This window comes from Lissotriton vulgaris, chromosome 6 (genome assembly GCF_964263255.1).
Source record: "Lissotriton vulgaris chromosome 6, aLisVul1.2, whole genome shotgun sequence".
Lineage (NCBI taxonomy): Eukaryota > Metazoa > Chordata > Amphibia > Caudata > Salamandridae > Lissotriton > Lissotriton vulgaris.
Window position 1 is genome coordinate 1725563568 of NC_141694.1, and position 22112 is coordinate 1725585679.

At 47.2% G+C, this 22112-nt stretch overlaps 1 protein-coding gene across 2 annotated transcripts in view; it reads left to right on the forward strand.

Moving 5' to 3' along the window:
* Window positions 1-3770: 3770 nt before the first annotated feature.
* Window positions 3771-22112, forward strand: part of MIA3 (MIA SH3 domain ER export factor 3) — a 340580-nt gene continuing 322238 nt past the window's right edge. For both annotated transcript variants that reach the window (XM_086927939.1, XM_086927940.1), the window contains exon 1: window positions 3771-4190. In XM_086927939.1, the coding sequence (XP_086784065.1) occupies window positions 3998-4190 (193 nt within the window). In that variant the 5' untranslated portion in view covers window positions 3771-3997. The remainder of the gene's footprint in view (window positions 4191-22112) is intronic.

Consider the following 22112-nt stretch of genomic DNA (forward strand, 5'->3'; position numbering starts at 1 on the left):
GTAGTGGTTGGCGAAGCGGACACTTCCCGGTGGATCATCCTCTCCATTCATTCGGGGGCGGCGGAAGCGGCCAAAGATATAGCAGCTGTGTTTGCAGCTTACTACAGGGTTCTCTATGACCGCAGGGAGCGGCCTCCAAGGGATGCGAACAGTCCATTAGTGTCTGGATCGTCCCCTCAAGGTTGAAGAGATCACCCTTGCCCTATGGGACATGAACTCAGGGAAAACTCCAGGCCCCGATGTGTTCTCAATGGAATAGTATAAACACTTTCAGGCCCATCTGACGCCTCACCTCTGCCTTTATCAAGAGACAGTGCATAGGCTCAGTTTCCTCCTGAATTCGCTTTGGTGACCATTGTGCTCTTGTGGCATGGCCAACCTGTAGATCAATGTGCATCATAAACCCCGATCTCGCTCATCAACTCTGAAGTAAATATCTTTGCTAAAGTGCAGGCAAAACGACTGCTCATGGTCCTCCCACAGTTAGTCCGCCCTGACCGGTGTGGGTTTATACCTTGTAGGGGTACTAGGCACTGTCTCCGCAGGGTACACATGGCACTAGCACGTCTTTCTCCACTTTGGGACCCAACAGCTCTCTCTTTTGGGATTTTGAGAAGGCTTTTGAATAAGTTATTTGGGCTTTCTTGGAGGAGGTGTTGATTAGGGTTGGCCTGGGGCCTTGATTCAGGGCTTTTGTTTGGGTGCTCTATTCTAACCCCAGGGTGCAGGATCAGGTCAATGGCACTCTGTCTGCCACTGTCACGATCTGCCCACTCTCGCCACTTTTGTTTGCCTTGACAATTGTGCCACTGGCTGTATGAATTTGATGGGATGCTCAGATCTGAGTCTTTGACTGGAGGGTGGCAAAGAAGACCGCATTGCGCTTTATGCTGATGACATGCTTTTGTACATTTCCAGTCCATCACTCTCGATTCCTCGGGTGCTGCATATTCTTGGCCTCTATGGAGACACATCAGGGTTCACAGTTAATTGGCCTAAATCAATCTTAGCTCCCCTAAAAGGACCGTATATTGATGCGAAATGGTCAGCAAGGCTCAAGGTGCGCAAACTGAATTTTCATTACCTGAGAATGTATACGGGTCTAACCTGAAGCCAGAATATTAGACCCTTACTATCCGATTAACAACAGATCGTGCCCGGTGGACCAAGTTGCCTCTTAATATATTGGGCTGCACAGAATGGTTTAAGATGATCGCCCTCCGCCATCTGTTATACACACTACAAAAATAACCCCCTGCTTTTGATGCAGCTTTGGTGGCTCCAACTGCAGGCCAAAATCGAGGCCTTCTTATGGCTTACCCAGCCTCTCCGCATAGCATATGGGAAATGTACTCAGTCCACCTGGGACGGAGAACTGGGGATGCCGGATGTGTGCCTCTACTACTGGGCGGCCCAGCTGCTGGTGGTCACTGACTGGCTGAATGGGGGATCTGGCGTTCCAGCTGCAGGTGGCCGGGATGGGCCTAGAAAAGATTGAGGGGCTGCTCTATGGTAATCTTATTCCTTCCCACCTCCCAGGGGCCACAAGGGTGGTTCTTGAAACCTGGCGTATGGCCCCGCGGTGGACTGCTCTGGACTGGCCGGTTACACTCCGGACCCACTTCTTGGGGGGGGGGGGGGGGGGGGGGGAAGTGGTTGCATCAGGCTTCCTCTATAACTGGATTTTGTGGCTGAAATATGATAGAAATGTCTACAGTGAGTGATGTTTGGCAGAGGGAGCTGCAGGAAGAATTTGGACTGCGCAGGTCACAGTTTTTTAGATACCTGCAGTTGCGCCATGCTCTAGAGCCCTGGGGCATGTTCCTGAGTGCAGGCCCCTGGAATCACAGATCATTATGTTACCCATTGCAGAGAAAGGGTTATTTCATGGATTTAAAAATCCCTCATAGTTCAGTCCCCAGACTTATTTACACCCCATAAGGACTGTTGGGAACAATGGGTGGAGCCAATGGATGATTCTGACAGGAGGGAGGCTTGTATGACACTGAGGGTACAACTCGTTTCTTTGCAGCTCCGGCTATAAGAAGCTGTCACCAGCAAGAGGAAGAAAAAGAAAAAGACTCTTGATGTGAAGGCGGAAGAAATGCAAAGAGATCTCTATGATACCTTATAGGACCTGGAAGAATCTAAGGAAAAGAACCCAAAGTCAATGAAAGATGTGTTGTTATAAAGAAATGAAGTTATCATCCGGGGTATTGAAGAGTTGTTCTTCTTTTCTCATTTAAAGGTGCTATAACCTGAGCTTATGTTACCAAAACTGCATTTACACCATCCTCCATCATGGACCAATGTTACCATACAGGGGAGAAGATGTGGTCTCACGGATAGATTGCCGACTTTGGAGCTGGAAAACCAAGGTTCGAGTCTCGGGGTTGCGTCCACATCCTGTGATTCAGGGCAAATCACCTAATCTCCCCGTGACTACCAAAAAAAAAATGAACGTGTCCTTGTGTAATGTAACTGGTGCTCATGTAAAGCGCTCTGATACCTTTGGGTCGAGTTCGCGCTATATAAATCTGCAACAACAAAAAATCACGTGACTACTATTACTGTTGTTTTTCGTTCTAAATAAAGTATTGTGTGCTTTACTCCGATAGACGGAATCTTTTCCCAGAGACCTTTCCTGCACTTTACCTAACCAAGGACATCCCACCTGTCTCAGGCTATCATTGTACATTGTAGCAACTAGTATTCCCGAATAAACTGTTAGAGTCACTCAAGTCCAATGTAATGCCCCTATGAGAGAATCCCTGAATGTATTCTGTGGTGACAAGTTTCCTCTTGCTTGTCTGTCATTGGTGCATATCCTGAGAACTATATACTTGCACAGAATTTATGAAAGTCTTTGTCTAAAGTCCTATGAAAGGATGTGAACTTCGCAGAATCCCAAACCCCCTTTCCCCATCTCTAGAAGGCAAATCTATGCCGGATTGCATACAGCACTTTACTAAATTGCCTGCACTTATGAAATGAAGGCTTTGCTGCTAACCTTTGATGGTATATTTCCTGTACCCCACCCCTTAATTCCTTATATAAAATTTCAAATTATAGCTGGTGTCTATTATTCTTGACGAGTCACAGTATTGATTCTCGAACTTGACCAAAAATGTATTAGTGCCGGGTCCAAACGGGGAGCACCAAAGTCCGTCTGGGGGCTACGTCACTCCCGGTACTCGCCGCAGGTGCGCCTTGGGTGAGGTCATTTAAGACGAGTTCGCGCGCCAGGAGTGGGAGCTGTGTTCGGTCAGTCAAGCTATTTTAGCTGAATAGGATATGCGTTCCAAAGTGCGTCTCTCGCTCCCTGTATTTGCGCTGTTTGGTGGAATATATATTGTTTAGCTATTTGAAGGGGCATTTGTTGCAATTTCAGGTGTTGGTACAAAGATTCGGGTTAATCATGTCGGTGTCACGAAGACACGGGTTATTATATCTGTAGAAGTGAGGGAGTGCGAAGTTTAAATTCCATGTAGTCGTCGGCAAAACCTTCCTCACCATTTAGGTCCAGGCTACAAACTCAAATACTCCTATTGGAGTAAACGGCAAAATCATGTGTTGACAGTTAGTTAAGTAATAAGCGCTGTGTGAATACTACAACAAAAATGTAAATTGTCGTGAATACAATAAATAGTACATGGCGAAAACTGAATTTCAGGGAATGGGGCCGAACCCACGAGCATGCATGAAGCATGTTAGGGACTTTTAATAACAGAGAGGGGGAGGGAGGAAGTGGGTAGCCCCAGCACAAGAGTGGCCCAAAGGGAGGTGTTGACAGACACGATACGCTGGCGTCATTGGCTGCGGGGGGGATGTGCCCCTACCCATCTCCTTTCATGGCTCTGGAATGCGGTGATGATGTAGCGGCAGCCCCGACCCCTTCCCCCCTCCTCCTCCCGCTGTTCCCTTCCTTCTTCCACATCCTCCTTGCACAGATCCGTGCTCTGCTGTCTCCTGCTGACGTGTCTGCCGCTCTGCGCGCATGCGCGTCTCCCGGCTCCATCCACACATACACACTCCAGCCGGCACTGCTGGCAACATGGCTGCAGCCGGGCGCCTCCTCTGCCTCCTGGCCGCCCTGCTCTGCTGCAGCTGGCCCAGCCTGGGCAGGAAGAAGGACTCGGTGGACCGGAGGTTCTCGGAGCTGAAGCGCTGCGTGGACGCGGAGTGCAGCAGTAAGTGCCTGTCCCCTGAGTGCTGCTGAGTGAGTGAGAGAGGGCTGGGGCAGCAGGAACCACTGAGCATCACTCGCCTCGGTTGGGCTTGGTCGGTGGGTTCGTGCCAAAGCTCAAACTTCCTCCCTAGAACGGATTTGTATGGAAATTAAAAACGATTGAGCTGTTTGCAGTTCCTGCTACTGCTAAACGCGTCGCAAACACACTGGTGCCACAACTGCCAACTTTGTATATAAGTGAAAGTGCTGAAAACGTGCTGCTGAGCTGGGCGATGTGCGAAAGGAAGGCTCGTGGCAGAGGACACCCGTCCGTGCACTTTCCCGAGCGGTGCCCCTCTTGCCCCAGCCTGGTCGGGTGGCATTCCTCCTCTTAATCAGATCCGGAGTTTGCACGCGAGTGGTGCACGACGGGACGGTGCTGCCCTGCACTGCCTTTGTTTACTATAGACCCATCATCGGCGCAGCACGAGAAGGGCATAGACCTGCTGTGAGCGTGGCATTTATGGATTGTTTGGGGGCAGTGCCGCCTCCCCCAAAACAGTCCCTGAGGTTTATATTTTATTCGACCTCCTGCCCGGGAATATTTTGCTGAAAGTTAATAATCCACCTGATATTTTTTTTTAAAAAATGATTAAAATGATGGAATTGCGCTTTGCTGGTGAAGTGCGGCCTTGAGAGGAACGTGGAAGACAAAATAATACGGTGATACAGAACCCGAGGCGGGGATACGCACTCCACCGGAACACACTCTATTTATCAAGTGCTTACTGCTTAGTACTTTCTTACAGGGAATCTCTGACTGTTAATTTAATATTGGTCATTCAGGCGTGGACAGTGACCGCTACACCAGGAGGCCTGTTGTGTGTCTGGTGTGATGCCTTTTTAGGGGAGGCGCGACCCAAAACACTCTTAATTTGGCTTTTCAGTAGTCCCGAGTAGGAGGAACCGTGAATGGAGGTGCATGCGTTTGTTGACATGTGGGAAGCATCCGCTCCATAGACCATCACCCTTGGGCTGGGTGTAATACCGTGTCATCGTGTAAAGAAAAACATAGCACCCTTTCTGATTACCATATGTTAACATTCTCCGGTGTGGTTTCTTCTTGAAGCAAGCGCTGGTTGCATGCTCATGGCTAAGTGTCGATTAGTGTGCAGGGGGTAAGTGGTCGAATCCTACATATAGGTTAGGGCATGTGCATGTGTATACCGATTACTATCGTTTGTAAAGCATTCACTACCGTTTGTATAGCACTTACTACCGTTTGTATAGCACTTCTGTTTACCAGTGGTTTTATAGGTTAGTTCCCTCTTGCATGAGTGGCAGGTTAAAGGTGCATTCATACAGAGGCGTGAGCTTGGAGATTTATGTATTACACTTTTACTGGTGCATCGAGCACATTGGTGAGCGAGTGCAGTAGTGTCTGGGGTATCCAGATTCCAGAAGAGTGGGTGGGGGTTCGGGGGGGGGGGCTGTATTCAGTGGTGAGTGGTTGGTTCAATCAAGAGTGAAAGTGGTGCCTCATATACAGACAGGTTCTTTGCTGAATCCACATACAGGGGTCAGTGGTAAAGCCCTACACAGAAGTGAGTGGGTCAAAGTATGGCGGTGGAAGGTACATTTATGTAAGGAGTGTAGTGCTGAATTCATCACTAGGGTTGAGTGGTGGGTTCGAGGGCTTGTGTTAGTATTTATTTGCAGAGGGAGGTGAATGCGGGTTTATAGTGTGTTTATGAAGTCACCCACCTCCAGACACTGAACCTGAGCACTGGAGGATGGTTCAGGTTTCATGTTCAGGAGTCTGTGGTGAGTTTTTATAATGGGCCTAGTGGTGGATTCATGTGCAGAGGTGAGTGACGGGTACACAGTGTGGCTGAACGTCCTGGTATGGCTACGCTGCTATCCTGCCCCTGTTTGATTTTTTTTCTGTAGTTCTCTATGTTGTCATCTAGCTTGCTTGGCAAACAGTGAGTCACTGGACATGTTCCTTTTTATGTGTTGTGTTGTTTAAGGGCTGTTTTAATGTCTACGACCCTAATTATAGTCAATGGGGCTACTTCCCCTTCTACCAGGCTACGTGGTGACTGAATGTTGGTGACACTTGTTCATGGACCCAGCAGCATTGACCTTTTTTCTGTAGCCCTAGTAGAGAAAGGGTGTATAAGTCACTTCCATGTAAAATCCATCCAGTCCCCTTATTAGCTGGGCCTTCACCTCTGTGCTGTTGTTTGTAGCCTGTTACTTGTTAGCTGTGTGCCACAGGGTAAATGATGTCCTTTTGAGGACAGTGAGTTCCTCCCAAGGTGGAGGTGTGTGTCCAGGTTCTCACTGTCATCTTTGCCATGCTCCTGTGTATGGGACACTGTTGATGCACTCTGTTCATGAGACCCTGCCCCAGAGCTTTGCAGGCACAGGTTGGGCTGGGTGAATGTACACCTGCTCTTTACCAGCTGGTCTCTGCCTGCTATTGTCCTTCAGCTTCCACAGCCTCTTACTGTGTTGTGTTGGATGTCACCAACCACCCTGCGGTCTTGGCTGAAAGGACCTGGTATAGAGGAAAACTCATATACGGCGAATAGCTTAAACTTTGGGTTCCAGTCCCTCTCCTTACCTCCTGAAAAGCCTGGGAAGATGCCCTCTATCAACAGTGGTACAGGGTTCAAATGTTAAGGAACATTTGTGCTTTCTTTGGTCCTCCCTTCCTGCCACTGCCTCCTAAAGTAAAAGTAATATCTGGCTTAACTAATGAGTAGTGTAGTACTTCCTGGCCTCCCAAGGAGAGACAATGCAACAGCAAAGAGATGAGAAGAGGTAATTGTTTGAACGAGCTTTATAATTTCAATGCTACTACCTCTAGTCCTTCATGCCGGCTGTCACAAGCGCGGAGATACTCCTACGGGAGTCTATTCCTAGCGCTAAAACCTGCAAATAAATAAATAAATGTGTGGCAAGAACAAGACTCTGTTGGTTGAGGTATGTTTAGGACTGTCATTTTTTTTACCCTCATACCTTGCAGCCAGCAATAGACTCATGGTGCTGTCCGAGAGCGCCTCACACAATTCCAAGGAACTGCAGTGACAGCGAGTGGCACCAGCAATAATGTGTGCCTTCATACACAGAAAGAAGTGATGGGTGCATGCAGAGAGGTCAGGTCTGGATTCCGGTAAACGGGTGGAACATTGATTCCTTCATAGAGGTGAACTCTTGCACTGGGAATGTGTTTCTGTTGATTCGTGTATGTGAGGGATTCATGTCATAATGGGTTGTTATGCTCCAGAGTGAGTTGTTGATTCATGCGTAGGATTGAGCAGCAGGTTAAGACAAGAGGGGTGATATATGTGAATTGATATACAAGAGGTGATGTGTGGATTCCCACAAAGGTAAGGGATGGATTTATGTACTGGGGTGAATTGTTGTATCATGTACAGAGGTGCGTGGTAGGTTTATGCAGCAGGTATTATGTGTAGATTCATATACAAGAGGTGATGTATGGGTTTAAGTGTTACTCTTTTAATGGTGGCAGCAGCCCAATCTGCCTCCTCTCACACTCAGGCCACCTGTTGATAATGCTTAGCTGGCAGGGGTTTGTTAAACTTTGAGGAATGTGGTCTCCAACCTTTTCTGTAGTAAGAGCTACTTGTGTGCAATGAAACTCATTGAGAGCTACTAATATTGTTAGTGTTGTAATAGTGACCACATCAGACAAGATTACACTAGTGGTAATCATAGTCCAGATTACCACCAGCGATTAACTCAGTACATCAGGCAAAGTTGCCATCAGTAATATAAAAAGGGATTTGTCCATATGGAATGGCTCTACGTGGGTAATATATAACAGCCATAGCTGCAGTGCCTCTAGTACCAAGGTTTTAACATTTGTAAAAAGTCTCACCAGTGCTATATGACTTTAAGTTCAAAATAAGCTTTATTGAAAGTTTTGAAAAAGTCATATAAACAATTTAAATACACGAATGCATAAAATTGATACAAAAAGAATAAATGAAACACATGAGAACAAGAATCAAAAATCAAAAATGGATAAGAAAAAACAGTTCATATGAGATTAATACAAAAAAGATAAAAAGAAAAATACCAGCTAGGAGATAAAGAGTAATACATTACTATGAAATATAATACTAAACGACATAGCAGTTTTTGAACATTATGAAAAAGAAAAGACAATATAATAAAAGGAACTCAAGTGCTATATGACTTATTACTTCAATATCCAATTTAAATATATTTTGGTAAATTCAGCCATATTTCTCCAAATAGCTGCTTATGAGTTCTGAAAATAAGTATATTTTTTATCTCAAAGATAATCTGTCAATTTTGGTATACATTTTATCACCCAAGCAAAAGCTTCTAATTTAGTAGGCGGAGCTGCACACAGGGGCTACTTACAGGTAGCTGGAAGGTAACCTATAGCTGATGAACTACTCGTTGGAGAAGCCTGTTCTAGGAATGTCTCTTTTTGGAGGAATTAAGAGGCAGAAACACAACACTGGTTTAGTCTTTCGTTCTAATATTGCATGGCCTCTGCAAAGGTATAGCATTTTGTGGATTGTTCATACTAAGGTTGAGGTATTGTGTGAGGAACCTGTTGCACCATGCCGAGCGTGCTGTTGGGCAGATACTTCCATTTCTGAACCATGCAGTGTGTGTTGGCGCCAGTGTGAGGTGCTTGCAGATGCGCCGAATAGATGTAGAATAAAGGCCACGTGCGCACAAGCCCCCCTGCGCAGAACAATACAAACCAACGACATCCAAGCAGGTCTGAGCCAAGAGGCTAGGGCCATGAATCGATAATGCTACCTCACTATCCGTGAGGTTGGAGTCCTCAACAAACATCGAGCCGCCTGCTGTGTCTGGCTGCAGGAAGCCTCACGATGGCCTCTATTTGAAAACAGTGCATGATAAAGATATTGGACCTCCTCCGCGGTGCAGGGCCTTCCAGCTCCCACCCTGTTTTGATTTCGGTGTTTACTGCTCATGCAAATGAGGCAAAGTATGCCCAGACCGGGCACCGGTGTCCAGTAATGTTCATTGGGCACACACCGCCTCTACAGCACAGATGCATCTTGCAGCCGTTACCAGCAATGAATGCAGTGACTAAGGCAATAAGATGCTCCCTGCCTCCGGGGACCGAATGCGCCACTCCCGGCACAAATCATTGTTTGCAGGTGTGAACTTTCAATTAGTTATGTGCTCGCGAACTAAGACATCAACTTCCAGAATGCATTTGGTATTTGAAGTCCCTGTGACGTAAAGTGCAGACTTGGAACATCTACTGATGCAACACTACGTCACGTGCAGAACTGAAGGCATTGTGACGTCACACATGAGGCCTGCGTCCTCTGTGTGCTGTCACTCGCGGGTCTTTCCAGACCATGGAGGTAGCGGAAGAGGCTGCAGCCCGCGCCGCCTCCCCAGGTATTTTCTTAGGCTATTGTAGCCGACACATCAGGACAGCTCGCCGAGCTCTTCCTTTGCTTGCCCAGGGTTGTGAGGCTGAGAGTGAGTGAAGCGAGCCATTTACAACAACAAAAAAGTCCCGCAGTAAGTCTCCACCCCGCCTCCGCACCCCCAGCAGTCTTGTGAAGTGAAATCTAGATTCGATTTCGTTGTTCTTGACGCCCCTGGGGACCACTTACCAGAAAATAACTCATTTGTTTATTATCCAGATAACGTCGTGTGTTCTCCTCCTTCCTGTCAGGTGCTGAGTAGGGATATCTTAAGTATTGTTGGAGCCCTGTGCCAAACGTATTTTGGGGCCCCTGTTCGGAACAGTTCAGTGTATGATCCATTTTCAATTCTCGTTCCCTCTTTGACCAGGTCACTGACGGGGCACGTGCACACTCATCCAAATTCTAAATGTGTTTACATCAAATATTTAGGGATAGTGACGTGCGTTTTCAATATTGTAACACAGTAGCAGTTCACTAATATTGTTGCAAATAATCTCCGAGACACCCTCCCATTTCTCATGCCAGGTGCTGTTTTGATGTAAAAGAAACTTTTGTTACAATAGATTTTGCGTGTAACAAGCAAAACATTTCTCTGCAAAATGTTCATAATAGACTCTCGCACATCACCCATATTAAATATTAAAAATAAATTAAAGGGAATGTAAGAATTATCAAGGTCACCAGAGCAAGAGTCTCTACAGAACAGAGCTGGCTCTATTGGGGGAGGGTGGGTGGGGTGGGGTGTTGGGAATGGGCTGATATGCAGGGGCCCTGGCCAGAGACCCTTTACCAGGCCTTAAAACGTCTCTGGGGGAGGGGCCACGCCCCCCCACCTTTTGGCCAACAAAGAGTCTGTCAGGCTGAGCAAAGGTTAGCCTGACAGACACTCTTTATTTTTAGGTCTGGCAACCAGGAGCTAGACCTCTTTCTTTCGTAAGATCGGGGTGTGTCCAACTATACAGTGGTTAGTGGGCCAAGAGCATGTTGTTTATCAGCTTATCAATGTAACATCAATAATAAACTGTCATACCATTTTCTTCCTCTGTCCATTTTTTCTTTCTACGTCTCATTCGTTTCCACAAGTTGTCCAGGTAACATGTTTGTAGTATCCTGGGTTGCTATTGTTTATGCTGTGCCAGTGGAACCCTGCCCGAGTGATGCAAGATGGAATGTTGGGAGTGGGATCTCACAGTTGGAGAAGGGCTGAGCGCCTAGCTGGGTGCTCCTGGTGGGGCTAATATATACTGTACTACTATGCTGTAATCAACCTGAATAAATCCTCCTGAAATACTACTTCCAGCGTGGACTTGGTTACTACAATGTTTAAAGCCTCTTTTATACCTTTCAGAGGTCCCAGTGCACCTGTACGCTTGTAAGACACGTCAGCTTTTTACTGCACTGCCCTTCCCTCGGCCTCGAGCTCTGAAACATATGTTGGCTGACATACAATACTCACTTCTCTAAATAGATGTTGTCAAGCGTTTCCTGCCATTTGTTTTGGTTGGGATGTAAGTCGAAGAGTCAAATGTTTTACAGCTGTATTTTCGTGTATCCACCCGGTGACACCTTTAAATGCATAGTTTCATATTTAATTAAATGGTGTTAACACTATGTCTGCACTAGGTGAGTGAGGCTTTCTAAAGGTGTAGCCTTGTGGTATAGTGGATCGGTTACTGACCGAGCCGGACTGGGAACGGAAACTGGCCCTGGCAAACTGCTCGGCTGGCACCCCCTGGGGTGAGGGGGGGTACAGCCAAGCAGTTTGCCAGGGCCGGTGTCGGTCGATTTTGTTGCAGGCGGATATTTCCGACCCCCGTTAACAAAAACATTCCCAGGGGCCCAAAACCGGCCCCCACCCTAGTGCCCCCTTGGAAACTCCCGGTGCCCGCTATGGCCAGTCCGGCCCTGGTTACTGATTAGGGAACCAGGCTACTGTGTAGTGTGGGGCTTGTATTAGAATAGGTGCAATGTTGAACTAATAATGTGCCCGCACATGGAGTGTACGCTGGTAAGAAGGTTAAATGGCAATGACAGTTGCCGATCGACCTTCGGACCAGGGGGACACTCCATACCATGGGTGACGCAATTGTCCACCATTCTCCTGGTCTGGGAGTCCATGGTGGGCCACCAATTGTGTTGTTTCACTTTCATACTAGTTTTAGTCCCTGATGCGCTACTTTTATGATGGACTCGCTCAAACCAGCCGGAGGAACAGACTTGTCACCTCTCATTACTATGTTGTCTTTCACAGATAACTCATCTGCAATTTTCGCAAAATTTCTCAAGTCCCCAACCAAACCTCTTGCTTCCGGCCACTTTTGCGTTGCATACTCTATTACCTTCGCTAGCGTAGCATCTTTCTTGCTTTCATCTCTACATTCACTTTCCGATATAACAGAACCACACTTCTCAATCGCATCCACCACCGCCACAATTCTCAATCGCATCCACCACCGCCACGCACTCCACATCATGCTCAACAAGGTCCTCATCATCATCCTTCTCCATCAACATTCTGGATAAAGAGTCCGCCTGGAAGTTTTTGCCTCCGAAATGTGCCTCATTTCGAAATTGTACTCTTGGAACTTTGAGACTAGTTTTGTACGTCTAGACAATATACTACAAATGGTTCTGTCTGGTGGACAATTTCTTAGCATTCCAACATTAATTTGTAGAAATATAGAAGGAAACACACAAAAAGAAATTAATCAAAATTAGTATATTATACTTTTTTCTTTTTTTTATACGCAGGCTATCACAGAATATATTGCATTCACTTAACTACCTTGTCACTTTAAGATCACTTATTCACTTACAAGTCAAGCTTTCGTCTTTTCACTTATGAATTTGTTTCTGTGTCAGCCTTGCATATACAAAAATGAAAAAAAGTATAATATACTAACTTTGACTTCTTTTTGTGTGGTGTGATGGAATACTAAGCAATTGTCCACCCGACAGAACCATTTGTATTACATTGCCTAGACGCCCAGGTTCTGAGGGACACCGGGTCACCCCATTACAATTCATGTAGTCTTGGAAGGCTTATGATCTGTGTAGATTTCAAATTTACACCCCCAAATATACATCTTATATTTTTGGTCTGCCCAGGCACAAGCCAGTGCCTCCGCTCGATAGTACGAGCAACATGGAACTCCTCATGTTGAAACACAGATAACGTCATCCTGAGCGGAACCCTGGTTCACCGACATTCAGGGCTATGCGTTAACTATGCCAGTGACCCCATGGACGTTATTGCGTCTCTCATCATAGATTCCAATGCCTTCATCGTCATTCGGGATCTGACCTTCACCTGTAAGACTGTGCCAACTTAAATTCAGCAGGTCTTCTAGAAAACCTTGGAAACTTCAGCCTCACCAATACATAACTGAATACACACACTCCGCCATACCCCTCCTGGACCCAATCTTCACAAACCTTTGACATCATAGTTGACAAGCCATCATCAATCACCTGGACAGACCACACTGCTGTCAGATTCAGCAAGCTGAAGGATCAACAGACACCCTAGCCCCCCCCCCCCCCCCCAATTGCTGAAAAGTGACAAGATCCAGACTGTGGGCCCCCTGGTACACGGAGGAATTTGAGATGATGATGCACCACTGCAAACAACTGGAGTGTAGTTGGAGAATGGGCCAAGATATTGTGGAGAAAGACACCTTCAAAGAAGCCTTAGCCGCTACCACCAACAGATCCAGAACACCTAACGCACTACACTTCATCAGCGAAGCACTCACGCCTATCCTCAATGTCTCCATCTCTTCAGCTACCATCCCGGACACATGGATATATGCCAAAGTCCATCCACTACTCAAGAAACTCTCTGCAGACCCATCTTCTCCCACAAACTACAGACCGCTCTCCTTGCTTCCTTTCCTGACTGTAGTCTAGAGAAACTCACCAACAGACACCTCACTGACCCCATCTGTAACCGCAAACTTTGCGATGCCCCCAAGTCTGGCTTCAGAACCAATCACAGCACAGAAACTGCCCTCATCGTCTTCACAGATGGCATCCGCATGATCCTGGACAAAGGAGACATGGCAGCCCTAATTCTCCTGGACCTTTCAGCGGCATTCGTCGCTGTATCCCAGCCCATCCTCCTCTAACTTCTACATGAGATTTGAATCCAAGGTCCCTCTTTCTTGCATTTTCTCCTTGCCGACTGGCAGGACTCAAGCATTCAGCCTGCCCAATTACTCTTCAGACGCTCGTTCATCGGTGGAGAACTGCAAGGTTTGTCTATTAGCTCGATCATGTGCATACCTGAGCCCTCCGGCCAGGGTCAGCTTAGACCATGACATCCTGTCCTGTGCTGATGACACACAACTCCTACTCTCCCTCTTGGAAAAGACTCTGAAACACGGAATAAGTTCACCACCTGCATGATCAAGGTCTCCAACTGGGAGAAGTCCAATTGCCAGAAACTCAGCAATGACAAGACAGAAGTTGTGATTTTCAGAAAAAACTCCTCGCCTTGTTCTTCTCCTTGTGACCGGCTGAACTAGGACCATATCCACTCTAAGTACCAATGCCAGGGACCTCGAGATCGCACAGACAGCAAGCAGGATATGACTGCACAAGTGAATGCCATCACAGCATCCTGTTTCCACACACTTAAAATGCTGAGGAAAAACTTCAAATGGCTCCCAAGCAACACTTATAAGATTTCCTCACACGCCCTCGTCACCAGCAACCCAAACTACGGACACACCCTGTACGCCAGAATCACCAAGCAACTCACTTGAAGACTACAAACTATATAGAATTCAGCAGCCAGTCTTATCTGCAGTCCCCCACGCAGCACACACATCGCTCCGCACCTCAATACACAAGCACACACAGTTCAGAATCCTCACCCACACCTTCAAAGCACTACACAGCATAAGCCTTGCCTACCTTAAGTTTAATTTCCTTTCAGACACATCTGATCAGCCAGACTCCTTGCACACATACCTTGCTTACAAAAACCAGATCTGGAGGTCGAGCCTTCTCCTACGTTGCTTTTAAAGGGTGGAACGACCCATCACTAAACATCTGAGCCTCCTTCTCCCTGCCTAGGTGAGGCTAAACTTACATGCTTAGTGCCAGGATACTCTCCTGGGTAATAGCGCTCTAATATGGATACTAATAATATAACATAATATAATAAATTATGCATAAATAAAGGAAGTGAGAACACCGACAGCGCTTTGCGGCTGCTGGCCCAACATTAAATATATATGCAATAAATAAGTAAATACAGAAAAAAAAATGTAAAGCATGATCAGAAGACGTAAATGGGAATAAAAATAGAGCACACAGGGGATAGAGAAACAAGGGATTAAACGCATGTACTTTTTTGGGGTTGTAAATGCAAACTAAACCAGTGTTGACAAAGATTGTCTTGTATTTCCAGTGTTGAGAAAACGATGCAATTAGCTTTGCCAATGCCTGATCGCTTTTGGTAAAATTAAAGAAAGAAATGCAAACATTGCTTTATATTTATTGAAAAAGACTGCTGCGTTGGGATGTGCATCACGAGTGTTGCTGTGATGTGATGGCAGCGCATATTGTGTCAAGCGACGTGGCATCTTGATAGTATAGTAACAGTTTTTTAATTGTTTTCAATACTTGTAACCTGGTCCACTGCCACTATTGGCTTTCCAATGCCGGCAAAGTTTAAAAGCCTCTGATGTTGCCAAAGTTAATAGAGACTACCACCATGTAAAAGGGCAGCATTGGATAGTTCAGTGGGGCAACATCACCAAGGACTCCATCTGGTGACTGGCGTGCCACGGAGAATCTTCAGGAGGGTAGTGATAGGATGAGTCGTGGGGCAAGAGTGTCTCTGAAGACAAAGGCACACCATCCTCGCACCCAACAATCGAACCAACGCACCCCACTGCCACCCTCCGCACCTGGACCGCAGTGACCACCGAAGACACAGCCCGCACGATGAACACCATCCACTCCGGATCTCCGACTGACCCCTGCCCCCACCACGTCTTGAACAAGGCCGACTCCACCATCACACCCCAACTCCGAGACGTCATCAACACCTCCTTCGACACCGCCACCTTCCCGGAGAGCTGGAAGCATGCCAAGCTTAGTGCCCTACTGAAGAAACCAACAGCGGACCCCACCGACCTCAAGAACTTCCGCCCTATCTCGCTCCTCCCTTTTCCTGCCAAAGTCATCGAGAAGATCGCCAACAAACAGCTTGCTGCCTTCCTCGAGACGAATGGATCCCTCGACCCCTCGCAGTCCGGCTTCAGAGCCAACCACAGCACCGAGACCGCCCCCATCGCAGCCACCGATGACATCTGAGCCCTCCTCGACAACGGGGAAACAGCGGCACTCATCCTCCTGGACCTCTCCGCCGCGTTCGACACTGTCTGCCTCCGCACCCTAGTCCAACGCCTCAGCAACACCGGCATCCAAGAGAAGGCATTGAAGTGGATCATCTCGTTCCTCACTGGAAGAACACAGAGGGTCTGCCTCCCCCCGTTTCGTTCCGAGGCCACCAAAGTCATCTGCGGCGTCCCGCAAGGATCATCACTCAGCCCCACCCTCTTCAACGTCTACATGAGACCTCTTGCAGCCATCGCACACCAACACAACCTCAACATCATCTCCTACGCCGATGACACCCAGCTGATCCTCTCCCTCACCAGAGACCCCGAAACTGCCAGAACCAGCCTCCACGAAGGGATGAAAGACGTCGCCGAGTGGATGAAGGACAGCCGCTTGAAACTGAACTCAGACAAGACGGAAGTCCTCATCCTTGGGCCATCACCCACCGCCTGGTATGACTCCTGGTGGCCCCCAGCCCTGGGCACCGCCCCCAAGCCGACAGACCATGCACGCAACCTGGGCTTCATCCTGGACTCCTCCCTCTCGATGACCAGACAAGTCAACGCCGTCTCCTCTTCATGCTTTCACACCCTCCGCATGCTCCGCAAGATCTTCCGATGGATCCCGATCGAAACCAGGAAGACGGTCACCCAGGCCCTCTTCACCAGCCGGCTGGACTACGGAAACACTCTCTACGCCGGAACCACAGCCAAGCTGCAGAAAAGACTACAACGCATCCAGAACGCCTCCGCCCGACTCATCCTAGACATCCCTCGACACAGCCACATCTCCGGCCACCTGAGGAACCTGCACTGGCTCCCCGTCAACAAGAGGATCACGCTCAGGCTCCTCACCCACGCACACAAGTCTCTCCACAACCTGGGCCCCAAGTACCTCAACGACCGCCTGACCTTCCACACGCCCACCCGCCAGCTACGTTCCGCTAGCCTCGCCCTCGCCGCCGTACCACGAATCCGAAGAGCCACCGCCGGAGGCAGATCCTTCTCCTACCTGGCAGCCAAGACATGGAACTCCCTCCCCATCCACCTTCGGCTGACCCAGGGCCACCTCGTCTTCAGGAGACAACTCAAGACCTGGCTGTTCGAGCAGTAGCGGCCCCCCTCCCCCAAGCACCTTGAGACCCTTCCGGGTGAGTAGCGCGCTATACAAGTGTTATGATTGATTGATTGATTGAAAGGCATGTACTCCCATGTAATGCAAAAAAGTACATTGGCCGTATGAGTGTAAGGTTACATCCTAGCCAATTGGAAGACATGGCTGTACTCCAGGTGCGAGAAACACAGGGGGAAAAAAAGAAAATCCCTAATAAAAAGCAGAGCTGACTTTGCCAAATAAGCCGCCATCTAATGAGCAGGGGCTGAGTCTATGTGGATTTGTACAAAGTGCTGCCTCGACAGACAGTTGGAGCTGTCTGCAGTGAGCCCACAAAAAAGAGTTTAGTTAAACCAGCAGTGGAAGGATACAATCAGAATCGGAAGTGTGAGAGACAGAAATGCTTCTCAGCAGGACAAACTGAAGAATAGGAAGGAAAGCTATCAAATCAAAAGTATACACCTGAGATCATGACTACGGGGCTGACCCAAAGTCCGCTCTGTATTGGGAACAATAAGTCTTATCACAACAGAGAACACCTGGGGGTCAAACATAAGGGGTGGATCATAAAGCCAAATGAAACACAAAAGACACAAGTGAGTGAGCTTTGATAGTGAAATGCAGGCCAGGTTAAGGCTCAAGAGCAAATAGAGGAATAGTTCCCATCAGAAGCCACTCTGTACCGCCCTTATTCTCATCATCTGGGTTCTCCTTGCCCAGGAGACTGAACGGCCGGTCAGATGTTACCGTGGCCGATATGTGCGAGATAAGGGAAGTGAATGAAGTACAAAAAGTTAAGGTGGCTACTGTAGAGGCAGTGTTGTGGTAGGAAAAGTGTTAAGTGAAGGGAGAGAAACTAAAATTAGGTGATCGGGTGGACAAACAACATTTATTAGTGTCTCCCAATCCCTAAAGTTTAAAAAGCAAGTGTAAGTGCGGGTTCCAAATAATCACCGTACTATATGATGGTCAACATGTTTCTGCATTATTATGAACAAAGTTTCAAATGCATTCGTCAGGACCGAAACTATAAAACACTGCTGCTTAGATTTAGTGAAATTAAAACCAATATCACCTGATCTTCAGGTACAAACTCAACCGAATACTGTTGCGTCGCACGACATTAGATCCACACAAAGACAAACAAAATACAAAAGAGAACATGGATGAGTCACATTCCCATGATTGATATACTGTTACAAAAGAACATGTATAAAGGCAAACATTGTCGATTAGCGGACTCACCCAAATCTTGTGGTTGAGAGGCTTCACCCCACCTGGCCACAGCGCAGGTATGAGGAGCACCGCTCTACAAAGAATTCATAAGTAATATCTTTAGAGCATTCAGTCAAAGATTAAAAATTAAAAATGAGTTTACATGGTGGTTTTTAGAAATTTAATACGTCCTTCTTACTCCTCATTATATATATATTATAACGAGTAACTTCTCTATGACCAGGCTGTCCTCCTTTTGGCCAGCCATTTTTGGATTGATGGAGTTGAGTAGTAGTAGTGGGATGCTCCGCATTTATAATGAGGAGTAAGAAGGACGTATTAAATTTCTAAAAACCACCATGTAAACTCATTTTTAATTTTTAATCTTTGACTGAATGCTCTAAAGATATTACTTATGAATTCTTTGTAGAGCGGTGCTCCTCATACCTGCGCTGTGGCCAGGTGGGGTGAAGCCTCTCAACCACAAGATTTGGGTGAGTCCGCTAATCGACAATGTTTGCCTTTATACATGTTCTTTTGTAACAGTATATCAATCATGGGAATGTGACTCATCCATGTTCTCTTTTGTATTTTGTTTGTCTTTGTGTGGATCTAATGTCGTGCGACGCAACAGTATTCGGTTGAGTTTGTACCTGAAGATCAGGTGATATTGGTTTTAATTTCACTAAATCTAAGCAGCAGTGTTTTATAGTTTCGGTCCTGACGAATGCATTTGAAACTTTGTTCATAATAATGCAGAAACATGTTGACCATCATATAGTACGGTGATTATTTGGAACCCGCACTTACACTTGCTTTTTAAACTTTAGGGATTGGGAGACACTAATAAATGTTGTTTGTCCACCCGATCACCTAATTTTAGTTTCTCTCCCTTCACTTAACACTTTTCCTACCACAACACTGCCTCTACAGTAGCCACCTTAACTTTTTGTACTTCATTCACTTCCCTTATCTCGCACATATCGGCCACGGTAACATCTGACCGGCCGTTCAGTCTCCTGGGCAAGGAGAACCCAGATGATGAGAATAAGGGCGGTACAGAGTGGCTTCTGATGGGAACTATTCCTCTATTTGCTCTTGAGCCTTAACCTGGCCTGCATTTCACTATCAAAGCTCACTCACTGGTGTCTTTTGTGTTTCATTTGGCTTTATGATCCACCCCTTATGTTTGACCCCCAGGTGTTCTCTGTTGTGATAATATTGTATTTTTTGGGGCATACACCTGGTTGGTCGGTAAACTCGCCCTTCGACCCTACTCCCACTGTTTGTTGTGAACAATAAGTCTTGCCAACAGACAGCTAAAACTTTTGTAGCTAAGACCTAAAAAATAATTCATATACCTTCTTCTATTCCATGTAGCTCCTTGATCATGTTACTGAGTGCCTCCCCAGCCCTCTGCAAGTATCCTGTCACACAGTCACGCCACTCTTGTCACACTAATGGACCCTCCTACAACTTTGCCAGTTTCAGGTCATATTGTATCTGCTCTGTTCTTTCTCACCCACATAGAGACCTGCCCCTTGGTCACCTTCTATTAAAGTGCTGAGCAACTTTTCCCACCCCTCCAAAAATCCTTCTCGTTACTCATCACCAGTGGCGTCACTAGGGAGGTGCGGGGGGTGCGGACCGCACCGGGTATCACCCCATCTAGGGTGACACCAATCTAGTTAATTACGGGCAGTACTGGTTACGGGCTGCTTTAGTGCAAGCGCACGGTGCGCTGTGCACAGTTGCGCACCTCCTTTAAAAAAATTTAAATACTGCTACTACTGCAGTCAGTGCAGCACTCACTGCAGCAGCACGTCACCACGCACGCACCAGATGCATGTGATCAGTGATGCTGGTCACTGGTGCGATGCGGATGCGTGGCGTACGCAGTTTGTGGGTCCCAGGGCCGTCAATCTCTTTAGCGCTACCAATGACTGCCCTGGGACAGCCCCCGCGCGAGGGTCACGCTGTGCGCTCCTGCTTTGATGCGTTAGCGCGGTCACACGCCCGCCAGGGAGGAGACGAGACCAAAGGCAGCGCAGGGGAGTGCGTGAGTCGTGCAACTAGAATAAAGAAAGAATTCATACCGAGGACATCACACCACGGCACGGGCACCATCTTCTATCTGTCCGTTGATATAGCGAGCGCCGTCGTGGTCTGAGGTCTCTCCGCGGCACATCTGTTTACTTTGAAGAGACTTTCTAATAGTTTGCCCGTGCGTGTGCTTCTTGGAGTTTGCGTCAGTGCCTTCTTGTTCTTCGCAGCTCGCGGCGCTTTATGTGTTTACAGTGCATGCCGAGGGAGCGCTTTGTTCGCTGCTACGAATGCGTGCACGCGCCCTGGAACATTATGGTGCCAACTTTCTGAGGAGAGTAAGAACTTAGAAGGGTTAGGGAGCGTACAGTGGCGAGGAAACACTCTGCCCCAAGGAGAAGGCCCCACCCCCTGTCGGCAGAGGAACACATGGAAATGACAGCGCTGCCTGCGTACTCGTGAGAGGTAGGAAGCGCTTTTGTCAATTATATAGCACAATTAAAAGGCGTGTTAAGCTGGAGCACCGAATGCTGACAAATGAGTGCATTTCTGCAAACAAAATGTAATTGCCATAAGTCAAAATGGCATTTTTTTGGTAGTCCCCACACAAATGTCTCACACCTAATGATGTGTGCGTAAAATGCATTATATTTTTATGGTAATCATTTATAACTGTGTTGAGTTCCAATTTATCATAATTCTCCAACTGTGTAAAACTGAAGGAAGTAAAATAAAATACGTGTTCTAATTACCCTTAACTACGTTTTTCCATATTTGTTTCTCTTAAATGCCAACCCTTCCTTCCTTTATACATTGAATGGTGTACTTTTTGTGCTTTATGAACACATTACAAAAAGTCTACACAGTTATGTAAGTGTGCCAAGGGCAATCCGTGCCTTTGCATCGGATCCCATTCAGGAGGCCACAGGGCAAGCAGAGGCTAACTGGGCCTGAGCTATGGGGGGTGGGGTCTTTTGACTCTGATATCCCAGGGTGAGTCTGTTGGATTTAAGAATGGGCCAAAAACAACCCCTTCACCCTTAACTTTCAGTGGTGGCCATGGTGAGCAGTGACAGACTTTTTTGGGAGGTAGTGTCCTGGTGCTCAAGATCAGAGTTTGCTTGTTTCCGGTCCAGGGAAGGCATGGCTTGGCAGTTAGGGCTGGACTGTTCCCATGAGGCACAGGGTCAGACTGATTTGCATATGGCCATGTCTGAACTGGGGTGGCAGAGTGGGCTAAAGAACGGCGATGGATTAAACCCAGATCAGTTGACTGGGGGTGAGTGTTTGATTTGCTCAAACGCTCCGTCCATCATCCCCTTTGGTATCGCCAAGATCAGAGTTAAGCAATCAAACAGCAGCACAATAACAGATTGTCCAACCCAGTGCTTTACTTTGAAAAGAAAAGCACTTATTTACACATACTTAAAACGGAAGACTACTCACAAAATTCTATCAGACAAAGCTATGGGTCTTGTGCTAGGGCCACTGCACCTTTGGATGCTGCCTACCCCTTCCACCATCCCTTTTGGTATTGCTTTGTTCGCCCTAAGTTGGCAGGGTATGCCCAGATGTGGGTCCCTTGCTCACTTTGCCACTGGATTCAAGCAAGCCTCCATCATCCCCCTTGGTATCGCTTTGTACCTCTTCATTTTACACAGGTGTCCCTCCTCTGGTAAGACTAGGACGGTTCCCTTTTGGGTTTGAGTGTCTACGCAGTACACACCAAGGCT